This window comes from Zootoca vivipara, chromosome 14 (assembly GCF_965207765.1).
Source record: "Zootoca vivipara chromosome 14, rZooViv2.hap1.1, whole genome shotgun sequence".
NCBI classification, from domain to species: domain Eukaryota; kingdom Metazoa; phylum Chordata; class Lepidosauria; order Squamata; family Lacertidae; genus Zootoca; species Zootoca vivipara.
In genome coordinates, this window is record NC_142597.1 from 38,433,402 (window position 1) to 38,447,396 (window position 13,995).

The window sequence follows — 13,995 nt, forward strand, 5'->3', positions numbered from 1 at the left end:
GTACCAGTCCTCAGGGTATGGGAGCTTCTTCCGGCAGCTCCTGCCTGAGAATCTTAGGCTCAGGGGGGAGTCTCCCCATCTTTAGCAGCAGTCTCCAGCTCCTTAGGTGTAGACTTTGCAGCCTCTGACTGATTCTTGCCTGCTGCTGGACTTAGGTGGGCGGGGAGGGTGTACACCTGTAGATGTTGCTACCGGTGGGGACTACAACATTGCAGGGCCGTCTCAGCTCCCTGTAGGACTTTTGTAACTGCTTATAAAAATGTGTGAACCCCATCCCTGCTCCGGGTGTTACTGTCTGCTGTGTGCCCCTACTTTACCGACCGACCATGCTTCTGCCTTGTTCAATTTTCTGTTCTGCCTCATGCAAGTGTCCGTACCTCCTTGCCTCTCAGTGTGAGAAGGGTTTTGAGAATGTTTGGGATAACTTTCAGTCTAGGGTGGCAAGCAGAAAGTGGGGCATGCCTCGTTTATTTGGGGGGAGGAGTTGGGGGTTCCCTATGTCAGTGTTTCTCAACCAGTGTGCCTCCAGATGTTTTGGGACTACAACTCCCATCATTCCTGACCACTGGTCTTGCTAGCTAGGGATGATGGGAGTTGTAGTCCCAAAACATCTGGAGGCACACTGGTTGAGAAACACTGCCCTATGTAAAATCCATGAGCTCCGACACCACACACACACACACACACACACACACACACACACGATATTAGTCAAACCATGCCCCCACCTTCCAACAACCATTGTTAAGAGAACCTTCACAAGAGGGAAAAGGTTGGGCCCCTTCTGACTCCTACTAATTCAAACCCAAAGGAAAAGGCTTTGTGCTCCTCAACTGTGCAAATGGCATCAACCTTTTGGCAGCAGATTTCCAAGATTTGCCAACCATTCTGAACCTATTGACCCACTTGCAATTCTGAGAGTGCCATGGCCCCTGGCCTGTCTGGCTGCTCCCCCCCCCCCCGGTATCATTCATGAACACACAGGCACCTGACAGACAAACAGAGAAAAGGACACGCACAGAGAGACACCCCAAAACATTGTTTTTCCAAGGAGTCTGGGTGAAGGTTGGCTCAAGTAGAAATAAAAGAGATCCTCTTGAATTTGCATGAATTTACCCTGTGGCTCCATGTAATTGAATTATAAAGCATACAGTAGCAGACCGAAGAGCAAAAACCACAGATCTAGTGCTTGCCAGTAGCGCAGGAGCATTAATCTAAAGCAAAGATGCTCAGAGACCTCTGTGATTTTTTTGCAGGATGGTGACAAAAACACCCGCAAATCACAAACCACATCTATGAACTCAGGTGATCTATAAGGATCAGTGCCTCAGATCCAGCCTTTTGTGGCATAGCGTTGCTGGATCTGTGATCTTTATGCCTCAGTCAATGGAGATAGATGTGTTCTGTGATTTGATGGTGGTTGTAAGCAAAACGTGCCATTTCAGGAGGATGCTTCATGAGCATTTGCATGTGTGCACATATTCCCTCTGACTCCTGTGGCACCCCACTTTCTCCATGCTGGCCAATCCATTTCCCTTACAGATCATTCTCCTTTCGAGCTCTGGCTCGAATAGCACATCAAGCTGGAAGAGGACATGGGAGGGAATCTCTTCCTCTTTTGCCTTGATAATTCCCCCCCCTCCAAGTGTCAACCTGAGCCTTGAAAAATGAATAGAACTGAAAAAGTGGGAAAGTGTAGCACTTTCAACTTTCACCTTGAGCTCCAGGTACTTTTTTTGCCAGGGTGGGGTGGAGGTAACTACTCCAACTACCTCATGATGAAGGAAGCAGTGAGCGAAATGGACCGAGAGGGTTTGCAGGTGCCAGAAGCAGCCCTCCAGGGTGGCATCATGCCAAGCAGACAACCCCATGCCAAGCAGACAGACAACCCCAGAGCACCACGACGCTGAGCTGGAGAAAGCTTCAGCCTAAGGAAGCCACATGGACCCATTCTTGCCCCAACACATATACACACTTTATGTGCAGCTCTTTGAACAGGCTCCAAAGTGACTGGAGGCAACGCTGTGTGACTGGGAACTTGTTCTCATACCCAAATAATGGCAGTGAGAAGTGGACTGGGGGAAAATAGTTAGCAGAACATGTGAAGGCTCTGTGGAAAGAAGTGCCTGCAAGCCAGTCTTGTTGTTTTCCTGTCCTGAGAAATATTCTGTTTGTGCATGAGGGAGCACCCACTGAGGCAGGAATTGGAGTGCTTTCTGCATGGTGAGTTTGAATTGAGGTGATGTCAGGCACCCGTGGCACATCCTGCCCTCCTCCCTCACTGTTTGCCAGCGGAAAATGCAGGCAGTTGCACATCCAGCAACCTTGTTGATGCCAGGGAAACTGTGTGGCCCTCCAGAATTCATTGGGTGGGCTCTCTTCAGCCTCAACTTGCATGATGAATGGTTGGGGTGATGGGAGCCAAAAGTCCATTGACATCTGATGGAACACAGTCTCCCCATCCATGCGCTCAGTGGAGGAGGATTTGCAGAGGAGAAAAAGGTGGGTGGGTGTTTTTATTCCCTTCTACACTTCCAAGATGCTGCTGTAGAGATTGGCACTAGCATGGTCAGTGCTAGTCCTCAAGATCCAGGAATTCAGAGTGGTACTCCTTCTCAAGTACCAATGGGGGGAATGGCCTACCCTGGAGGGGTGTTATGAGGCTGAAGGTATGTTCTCGAGCAGAGGCTCTAGAGAACATTTTTAGCAACAAGGCTGCAAGAATGAAGAAATCCAGTCATTTGGACTGCATGTGTCTAGCTTCATGGCCTGGCTTCCCTCCCTCCATATCCTGCCTTTGTTTTAGTGTGATCTGTTACTGGGAGGGTTCTTTGTGAGGCCTCCATAATAGATCAAGGCATAAAAATGTATACATTGCTCTGCTTCCCCTGGAAGTGCTGAACCATCTGAATGGTGGGTAGCATCCTGGCAACTGTGAAATGAACTAAGCTTAGGGAATAATAGACATTAAAGGCGGGAGCCTAAAGACCAGGCATCCCCAAACTTCAGCCCTCCAGGTATTTTGGACTACAATTCCCATCTTCCCCGACCACTGGTCCTGTTAGCTAAGGATCATGGGAGTTGTAGGCCAAAACATCTGGAGGGCCGCAGTTTGGAGATGCCTGCTAAAGACTCTCCAGTGGTTCATTTTGAGCCCTAAAATTGTACCCTTGCCCTGCTTTTTCCAAATGCAGATAGTGGTGTTCCTTGAGCAACCAGTGAATGTGATGCTCTTTGCCAAGGATGTCTGTCAGAGATGCCATTTCGAAGAATAATCTATCACAGGCATCCCCAAACTGCGGCCCTCCAGATGTTTTGGCCTAAAACTCCCATGATCCCTAGCTAGCAGGACCAGTGGTCGGGGAAGATGGGAACTGTAGTCCAAAACATCTGGAGGGCCAAAGTTTGGGGGTGCCTGATCTATCAGAACAATACAAACGGCATGAGAGTGTGGGCTAAGTCACACCCTACAAGGGGAAGTAACTTGCCCACCACGACCTCTTCCGTTACTAGCAAATCTGAATGTGTGCTTGCGGGGGCTTGCATCATTCTTGATGCAAATATGGCAAGGGTCATGTGGTTGCAAGTCTAGCTCAAACAAAAACACAATGAAAATCTGCCTTGCTTATACATGAAGGTATTTGGGTGTCGAAGCCTCTGGCCATGATTAGCTGAGAGACGGCTGATGTCACAGAGGAGACAGGCCAAGATTCTCTGGCGGAGTTGACCAGACCCTAAGCATTGCTGACCCTTAGCCCCGCTGGCTGGGAGAGATGGGAGTTGCCATCCCTCAGTATCTGGAAGGTGTCATGTTGGGGGAAGACTCTCCCAGAGCAAAGGAGAGTTATGCAGCAGGCCAAGTGGCTTTAGCAGCTGGGAGGAGGCTGGGGCAGCCGGGGAGAAAGAGAAAGGCCAAGAGCCACAGATGTGATTAGAGCATGGTCCTGCAGGTTACTTCAGGTCTTTCTAAAGAAACAGTCAGGAATGTCTTATAATCGAGGCTACCATCACAAGTGCCACTTTTGCTTTAGTGAAGTTGATTGCTCCCTAAATGGCAATGCGTTCCCCAGCAGTGGCCACCTGGGGGTCAGACGTGCATTGAAAACAACTCTTGGAACTGCCCTGGAATCCCATTAAGCCCCATCTCTGCTTCTCGCTTCACCAGCAGCTTTCCCCTTCCTTCCCCAGCGCCCATGGCATAACCTTGGCACAAAAGAGAATGCCTTCTCCTTCTCTCTCTCTCCCCCCCAACCACCCAATTTGGATGCTACTTTGATCTTAACTGCAAGCGGAGCTCCTCCTTGCATGATAATAACAGGGTGGGGAACCTGTATGGCCCTCCAGAGGTTGCTGGGCTCCCATCAGCCCGGACCACTGGCCACACTGGGAGTTGGGAGTCCCACTGAAGGGCCACGGACCCTCCCTGACCCCCGAGTTGGCCATTTCAGATGGAGTCGTCCACCGCAGCGGAAGCTTCCACGTTACCTTCCCCCCTCACGGCATTTCCCTTTTTAATTATTTTTCTTTTACTCCCACCACCACCTTAGGAATCGATAAGGAGAACGTGGAGCTCTCCCCGACCACGGCACACTCTAGCAGCGGGAGGACACGCCACGGCTCTGCCAGCCAGGTGCAGAAGCAGCGCAGCACTGGCAGCTTCAAACGCCACAGCATCAAAAAGATTGTCTGAAGCCTTCTCCTTTCCCCTTTGTTTTTCCTTCCTTCCATCCTTGGTTTTCTAACGTGGTGTGAGTACTTCCTGCCCCACCTCCACAAGTGGTCGTGCCGCACTTAATTTCTAACCCTCCTGCCCACTCGCCCCGTCAGCCGTGGTGCCAGACGATCAACCTTTGAAACATTTTGTCTGAATTTATTTTGGATTTTCATTTCGGTTTTTTGCCCCCTTTTTTAAAAAAGCAGCAGCAACAACAACAACAACAACAACAACAACCCTTCTGTTCTTTTTCTTGTTTTTTAATCTGGTAATAACTGAACTGTGATGAACAGAACCACTTTTAAGAATCTGAAGAAAGCAGGGAAATTACCGTAGGTTGTGTCGAAAGGCAGAAATCATGTCTCTCACATTTCAGGCACGTTTTTGTTACCTTATTTGGGGGGAGCTTGTTTGTTTGTTTATGGCTTGTTTTGCATCTAAAGTGGGGGGAGTGTTGATATTCAGTCTTCTTTGCACATTAGAGGTTTTGATGGCCAGTTGAACCAGTCAGTATCCTGGTTTCCATCCCGAATCCCTTTAGCTGTGGACATCCTTTTCCTGAGCTTAAATGGCCTTTGAGCACAAGTGCAGTGGAATGAGTTTAACCAAGGGGTGAGAGTTTTTGCCCCGCCAAGGTGTATCTTTATTTAATGTTCTAGGCATTTCAGAGTGCAGGGTGTCTCTCTTGATACTCCAGAAAATAGCCTCCTGGGGGCACATGAACCAGAGTGGAAGAAGCTGGGAGAGGGAGAGAGAGAGGAGGGGCACTTCTTTATTGTAGAGTTGGAAGGGACCACAAGCATCATCCATTCCAACCCCTTGCAACACAGGAATATTTTGCCCAACGTGGGGCTCGAACCCACGACCCTGAGATTAAGAGTCTTGTGCTCTACCAACTGAGCTATCCTAGCTATTTCAATGTTCCGTCCCACTACACAGCACAGCTAGGGTGAATGTCGTGATTGTGTGGGCCTTTCCCGCTCATTCACCCTCCCCAGCTGGGGTCCTGTGTGGACTTGATTCATTCCAAAGCAGCTCCTCTATGGAAGCTCCACTGCAGCCATTTGTGCTTGTATCACCTTGAGCTGTCACTCCCACAAAGATTGTTACATCCACTTCTCATGTGATAACTCTCCCCCACTTTCCTTGCAGTGGGCCCTTTGCACCACATTGACATAACTCATTGATGTTCCCAGTTAAGGAAAGGTGCAGCTAACGATTCCCAAGCTCCCTAGACTATTATTTGGCTCATACTCCTTTTGCCAAAATATCCACATTGCTCCTACTCAAAGTTTTACCTACTTTTAAAGGAGCAACTGCTGCTCTCAAACCCAGAGTGGCCCAAATATCCTTTTCTGATAGTGTAGATGTTTTGGGTTGTATCCAGCTTTAGCAGACCTAATGGGCAAGGCAAGGCTAACAGATTTTAATTCCGTTGGGTCTACTCTTGAGTTGAATGTAGTTGGATGCAAGGCATACACTCAAACTTTGCCCTGTGGGCTTGTTTTTAAAAAAGCTTTAACTGGCCAGTAATCCTTGCCAACGGAAGCATGTTTCAACCTTAGGAACCACAGATTGAAACAGCTTTCAGCCACCATGAAAAGCCTTGTCAAAATGTTATAGCGGCAATAGATGTCTCTTCTGAAGAACCTGTGTGGAATAAGGGCTAGGATCAAATCCCCACTTGTCCATGAAACTCGCTGGGTGACCCTTGACCCCCCCTCCTCCCCCTCTCATAGCCTAACCGTACTTCATAGGCAGTATTGTGCGGCTATATTAATAGGGGGGAAACATTTGTGCTGATTGGGCTGGAGAATGGATATGCCAAAGTCAGGCACTGAATGTTGTTGCCAAGTTGGGGGTTTGAATCCGGGTCTCTCTGATTCTTGTCTGACACTCAGCCACTAGACTGCTAGACCAGAGTCGCCGGCAGCAACATGGACGATGGACGTGCTGCTTTTGACTGGCTGTCCAAAAAAGCACCAATTCTCAACTTCTAAAAAAAGCATGTCAATCAGAAATGAAATGAAATGTATGTATTGCTGACATAATCGGTTATTCAGTGGCTTAAAAGGGAATAATATACATACAATTAAAACTGCATAGTGAAATTTTAATGCTGACTTGGGGTAAATCAAATTCTGCAGCATTAGAAAGAGGGTGCAAGTGAATGGTCCATTAGCAAGCTATTAACATTCATTTAAAATGTCATGGGTTTTATGTGTATAAAACAACTGCTTTTGGTGTATTGATTCAGAGAAGAACGATTTTATTTTGTTCCACTGCTGGAACACAATCTTAAGGTGCCAACAACAGTCTGCCAAACCAAGAGAAGGTTTTTGTTTTGTTTTTTTGAGGTAGAGAAAGGAAATGTTCTTGATCATGTTGGAATTTCAGCTGAAATAGATTTGAATCAATTGGGAAGGTTTAAAGTAGGATTGAAGAAACTGTCGCAGGTTAGAATCCTTAAGGTTTCTCCCCAATTCTGTGGTCAGAGGAAAGAGTGCCTATTGTTACCAGGTCACACCTGCACTGGAAGCTTCCCTGTTCTCGTTGCAGTGTGCTGGAGTGTCAAATCATAAGTCTGGGAGAAAGATAGCACATAGTCCTGCGCTGTGCTAACATCTCTCACTGGACCTTGTGTAGACGCTGCACCCCCAAGCCAAGGTCAGGAGATGTGCAGCTTCTGGTGCCAGAGGACTGGACAAGGTGGGTGAACCCTTTGGCTTCCCAAAGGGAGCCCTGTGCAGAAGCCCCTCTAATCCTTCCCCCCTCTGACGTATTCCTTTGTCTCCATCGCATACCTTGAGGGCTCACCCGAAGCTTGAGCCAGCCGGATCTCTCATGACAGATGTGACAGAAACAGGGAGTGGCGTAGTGTAAGCTCTGATCCTCTGCCCAGAGTATCACAGCCCACCAGTCAATTCACAGTTGATGGTCAGAGTTCCAAGCACAACCACCAGGTTTCCTTATGATAACGCCCATGTTCCAGGCGTGTAGCAGCTGGGGTTTGCACAGGCAGTCACTATGAACAGCCGAGAGAACTCTTGAGGGCGGGGGGATACAGGGGAGAAGGAAGAGGAGGAGGAGGAGGAGGAGAAGAAGAAGCATTAACAGCAGTTCAGCAGGTCTTGATGTAGCCTCTAGGCTGCGGCATCAAATCATGGGTTTGGCAAAACAGGCCAGCGAACCCAAAGTGGAGTTGGCAAGGGAAGTAATTTCCTTCTATCTTTCTCTCTTCTCCCACCAGCCTGCCAAATATCAGGATCTCCAGACAATCTGACTTCTAAAATTAGGCTGTGTTATGTAAGCACTCAGTTTTAGAACTTCCTTCAGCTATATAACTTTCAAGAGGTACAAATCAAGAGAGTTGGAGTGAGGTCACTCTAGACTTCCCACCCCACCCCACCATTTTTAGGCCCAGTTTTGACACTGCTTTTTGTTGCTCCCTGGAGGAGGGAGGCTAGTGGGATATTTCCAGATGGGTGTTTGGCAGCCTTCTCATGTTCTTTGCAAAGTTAGCCTTTAAAAAGTGGCCCCGGGGGGGGGGGGGAGATTGTTCAAATTCTAAAGAAACTGGTGCATTATGCACTCAAGGAATTGAACTAGAGCCCACATAGTCGGGTGCATAAAGTGTCGTCCTCACAGGACATATATTTACATTATATGTGCCAGTTGATGCATCCATTGGAGTCAGCTGTAGTCCATGAAAGCTGATGCCACATTGTGTGTTAAAAGCCTGTAAGAAGCTAGATGCACAATTCAAGGTTATTTGGATGTAGTAATCGGCATGGGCCAGTTGGGCAAAGACCACAGGGACCTAGTGCTGTACACAGTGATAGTAAGCAAATCTGTTGCGTTCTTTGGCCATCCAAACTATGCATATTTCAAAATAAATCAGACTCTGCACCCTTGAGAGAAACCACTACAGGGCAGCAGAAACTCATCTGGGCAGACTTCCTAGAATCAAAGAGATAGAAAAGCTTACTTTACAAGATGTGCTTTAGTAGAGCTGATTTCAGGACTGAGGTTTCTTAACGGGATAAGGGAGCAGCAATTCAGAGACGCTTCTTTCCGATGCAGAGTGTGGCACTGATGGCTCTGTCTCCGAACAAAACCTATTTAGTGGCTGATTTGCCCAGTGCCTTAAGTGTTTCTCTCATCCACTTGGTGAAAGATGTCCTCTCCTTAACCACTGCGGTTGATTTGCCCTTAATTGTTGCTGTCTTCACCCTTTCTTTTTCGGTTATCAGCTACACAACCCAGCGAACGATTCAGTGCTGTTGCTTTAAAAGGACACATTCTCACGGTTAGGTCCTGGGCCATCGGGGGCCATCTCATGTTCTCCAGCCCAAGGCGTTTGTGTATCTGAAAGCAGCACAATACACTTCCCTGCTCTGAAGGAGGCTGTGCATCTTGCTGAGCTGCTTGTGGGTTGGTGGCATCCATGTGCCTTTAAAACAAAGTAGATCCATGAATAAATTCTTGCGTTAGCATGTTTAGGCAATAGAGGGACCTCTGGGAGTGTTTTCCTTTGCTTCTTTTTTTTTTTAATGGAACACAGAAAAGAGGTTCTCAACCAGAGGTGTCCCAGCAGGCTTCGGCAGAGGGCTAGCAATTTGATTGTTGTGTTTAAATTTGAACCTTCTCCTAGAGGATTTCAATATCATGTTGAGAACCAAGTTACTTTGACCTGCAGCGTAGGATTGTTGCAGGCTGTGCAGCAGGGGCTATTCACCTGTGGCCCCACAGTTGTCACTGGGCTTAGCACTCCTACTGTCCCTGACCATTGGCCATCCTGGCTGGGGCTGATGGGGAAGGTAGAGTGCGGTGGCGTCTGCAGGGTCACCCTGTCCCCACTCCCACCCTAAATAAAAGGATACCAGTTTGACACTCCTCGTTTTCAAGCACGGGCTCCATGTGCACTATTAAGTACTGTAAAGTTGTTTTGCGTTGTTCTCTTTTTGTATTTTTTTAAAAATCTTTCCCCGATTTTAAAGTTTAAGCCTGATGCATTTTCCTTGCGCGTAAAGAAGAATCCCTGTTAAATCCGCCAGTCTGTTACGCTTCCATTCGCATGCACTTGTTTTCGATAACCAAGAAACATTTCAAAGTCAACGTTTCACGGGACTGAGCACTGAAGATTGTGGCTGGTGCTCTTTTCCTGATGGGTTTGTGGGGTTTTAGGGCTTCTTCTCCCCCTTCCTCCTGCTTTGTTCGTAGTTTTAATTTCCCCCACGATGTATTAAAGCACGTCTTAATGTTATGCAAGAGACTCTTATCCACAGAAGTCACATTTTTTGCATTGGCCACACACCTTTTTTTTAATGCAGTATATTCACCCTGTAAATAGTTTTGTGTAAAATTTGACAGAAAAAAGTATATTTACTACACTGTAAATACATGTGACAATATATTGTATTATTTTGCTTTTTTGTAAAGCAGTTAGTTGCTGTACATGTATAACATAATGACATTTGAATATCTTTTAGTGTTTAGTAACTGTTAACGTGCTACTTCTTTCCTCCCTGCTGTTGCGTTCTGTCATTGAAAGGAAGTGATGCTGTGTACTATAAACCTAACGCCATGTATTATAGAACTTGCTACTTCCCGTTGGGGCCTCAACCTTGAAGACTGGTTCCCTCTCCTCCTCTGTCTACAATCCTGTTAATATTTGTAAGTGCTCGTGCAAGGCGTTGGGCTTGAGCCCCACAGACTTGCACACTTATGGGTGGGTAATTGGAGGTATATATATAAATATATAAATATATATTAAAATTAAAATAAACCTGTAGAGATCATGGTTTCAAGCAATTGTTGTTTACCCCCCCACTTTCCCTCATGTATGTACTTCCCTTTTTTTGAAGTAAAAAATGTAAATTCAACCTGCTTTTGACTTGTTGGAGTAATTATTTGCTTGTGCGTCTTTAATGATTCTAAGCCCATTTTCGGCGCTTGATTTGGATCGTGGCTTAGTCCTGAATGTGAACTACTAATGGCAGAGCAGCCATTTCCCAAAAGCAATTGATCACATCTCAGAATAAGAGGCTATCTGTGTACCAGCATGCCTCAAAGCTGTAGAAAAAGTACAGAATATGGGGTTGGGTGTGTCATTGAAAGTTGTCTCAATACAATCCGAAGGAGATTCCAGTGTACACAGTGGTACCTCGGGTTAAGAACTTAATTCGTTCTGGAGGTCCGTACTTAACCTGAAACTGTTCTTAACCTGAGGTACCACTTTTGCTAATGAGCATAATGGTCACAAATCCAATACATTCAGAATTGGCACTGTCCATAAGTAATCCAGTTGCAGCAGACTTAACCTTACACTTACGAGAACTTATAATAAATCTAAAACCTTAGCACTAAGCTTACTTTGTACTGTACAGAACACCACAGAGGGAAAAGAGATAAGAAAGAGAAAGTGAAACTCAGGCTCCTTCTGGCTCTACTTTTATAGTCCGCATGACCTTGATTGAAAGAGATAAGAGAACCAGTTCAAACCAGCTGTACTCAGCTTCTCTGAAGGTATAACCCAAACAATCATGGACCTGCTTGTTTCTCACACAGAGAAGCTTCCAGAACCCTCCTGAATTAAGTGGAATAGGAAAGATCTCTACACATCAGATCAATACTTTCTGTACTAAGAAATGCAAACTGACAGGATGCACAGTCCAGGTTTCAACGATTCTGAGATTTTCTTTATGCTCTTCAAAGTTTCTAACGCTTATGAGTGGCAAAGACAGCTTTGAAAGGTGGATGGGTCAGCGTATGGGATAATATCAAAAGCCAGAGGAAGTAGGCGGGAATAAGATGTCAAAGGGTTGAGGGCTTCAGTGACCTCTGCTAAACCCTTTGGATTAGCAAAACCAAAATGAATCATTCAAAGCAGTGAATGCTTCAGAGTAAATTATGTACTTTGGTTGGAGACTTCATGTGTTTTTGCTTACATGGTACAGAACATGCCCAATCTTTTTTTTTTAATAACCACTCCCAAAAAACACATGCTAATAAGGGCTTCCAAAAGAGGCTTCTATGCTGCCTTGAGCTGAGTGCCTTACACAAATGACTTTTCTGCTTGACACTTTATAGTACCTTTCATGAAACTGAAATGCTGGTTTTTGCCGGGGAGAAAGATGGCAAAAAATATAAGGATTTTCCTAGATTTAATAGAATATTTAGATTGGACACCAGGTAAAAAAGCTATTTTTGTCTTCTTGGATATTGAAAAAGCCTTCGATACTTTATCGTGGGAATTTATGAAAAAATCATTAAAAGAAATTGGAATTAATGGAAGATTTATGGAGGGAATCAATTCTGTATATAATAAACAATTTGCTAGATTGATTTTGAATGGGGAGGTGATGGAGGAGTTTGAGATAGAGAAGGGAACTAGACAGGGGTGTCCCCTCTCCCCATTATTATTTATATTATCAATTGAATCTTTATTAGAAGATATTCAAGAGGATAAAAATATTAAAGGAATAAAAGTGAAAGAAAAAATTTATAAGATAAAGGCCTTTGCCGATGATATGATAGTGATGTTAGAAGAACCAATGGAATCGATTAAAAATGTAAAAGAAGTGTTAAAAAGATTCGGTGAAATATCAGGGCTCAAAATCAATGAAAAGAAAACTAAAGTAATGGTCAAGAATATAAGAAAAGCCGAAATATGTAGATTGGAGCAATTTATGGAATGGGAGATAGTAAAATAATTCAAATATTTAGGAATTATGATTAGTGCCAATAATATAGAGTTGTTTGAAAATAATTATGCGAAACTATGGAAAGAGATTAAAAAGGATATTGAAAGATGGAAAGATCTAAATTCATCATTCTTGGGTAGAATAGCCACGATCAAGATGGCAATACTGCCCAGGATTTTATTCTTATTCCAGATGTTGCCCATAGTAGGAAAGAAAGAAGTTTTTGATACATGGAGAAGAGATTTGAGCAACTTTATTTGGCTTGGAAAGAAGGCAAGGATTCAGTACAAGTTACTCACAGATATAAAAGAGAGGGGAGGGTGGGGGGTTCCTGATCTCAGACTTTATTATGCATCCGCGTGTTTATGCTGGCTCAAAGATTGGGTGGTTTTGGAAGATGAATAATTTTTAGTAGTTGAAGGGTTCAGAAATGTAACAGGGTGGCATACATATCTTTTACAGGAAGATAAAGGAAAATATAGACAATTCTCAGATCATGTAATAAAATCGATTCTCAAAATTTGGCAAGAGTTTAGAGATCTAATTGAACCTAAAATACCCTGGTGGGCCTCCCCATTGGAGATGACAGCAATGGGAGGGAAAAGTAAAAATGGAAAATGGCTGACATACCAAGATTTGATAATAAAAGAAGGAGAACAATTGGTGTTGAAATCATATGATCAAATCAAAGCAAGCTGTACTAGCTGGTTACAATATCTTCAATTACAAAGTTTATTTAAAGAACATAATAAGATAGAGAAAGAGAAATCAAAATTGCAAGAAATTATAATTGACAATAATAAAAAACCATTATCCAAAATTTATAAATTTCTTTTAGAATGGGAATTAAAGGACGAGGAAATAAAATGTGTGGTGATTAAATGGGCCCAGGATTTGGGGAGACCAATATATAAAATACAATGGGATAAATTATGGAAAGTAACAATGAAATTTACAGCCAACATTGGAGTTAAGGAGAATATGATGAAATTAGTATATAGGAGGCATTTGACCCCGGAGAGGATAGCTAAAATATATAAGAAGGAAGCAAAGAATTGTTGGAAATGCCAAAATAAAGTGGGGGATTATTTTCATTGTTGGTGGGGCTGTATAAAAATTTATAAATTCTGGGGGGGGGATTTATGAGATGAAAAAAATGTTAAGGGTCACATTTAAGAAAAAGCCAGAATATTTCCTGCTAAGTTTGATATCTGAAAATCTATCAGAAGATTTAAAAAAAAATAGTTTCCTCTATGCGTGTGCAGCAGTAAGATTGTTAATAGGCCAAAAATGGAAAAAAGAAGAGATACCCACAATCCAGGAGTGGCAGATAAAATTAATAAAATTTATGAACCTAGCCAGAATGACGCCGGCAATCATAAATATACCAAAACAAAGGTCCAAAAAAGAATGGGAATATGTCGAAGAATATTTCAGGGGGGGAAATATAAAAACGGAACTAGTCTGGATTAATTTGATGCAGGGGAAATGGGAAGAAAATTGACAATAAAATATATGAAGCGCTTTATTCCAGGAGGAAAGTAACGTAAGTGATGTTAAATAAGCGGTGTGTTA

At 44.3% G+C, this 13,995-nt stretch overlaps 1 protein-coding gene across 3 annotated transcripts in view; it reads left to right on the plus strand.

Moving 5' to 3' along the window:
* The window catches only part of NF1 (neurofibromin 1), a 166,871-nt gene extending 161,847 nt beyond the window's left edge, over positions 1-5,024 (plus strand). For all 3 annotated transcript variants that reach the window (XM_035139244.3, XM_035139245.3, XM_035139246.3), the window contains one exon: positions 4,548-5,024. In XM_035139244.3, coding sequence (XP_034995135.1) covers positions 4,548-4,690 — 143 coding nt within the window. In that variant the 3' untranslated portion in view covers positions 4,691-5,024. The remainder of the gene's footprint in view (positions 1-4,547) is intronic.
* The last annotated feature ends 8,971 nt before the right edge of the window (positions 5,025-13,995 follow it).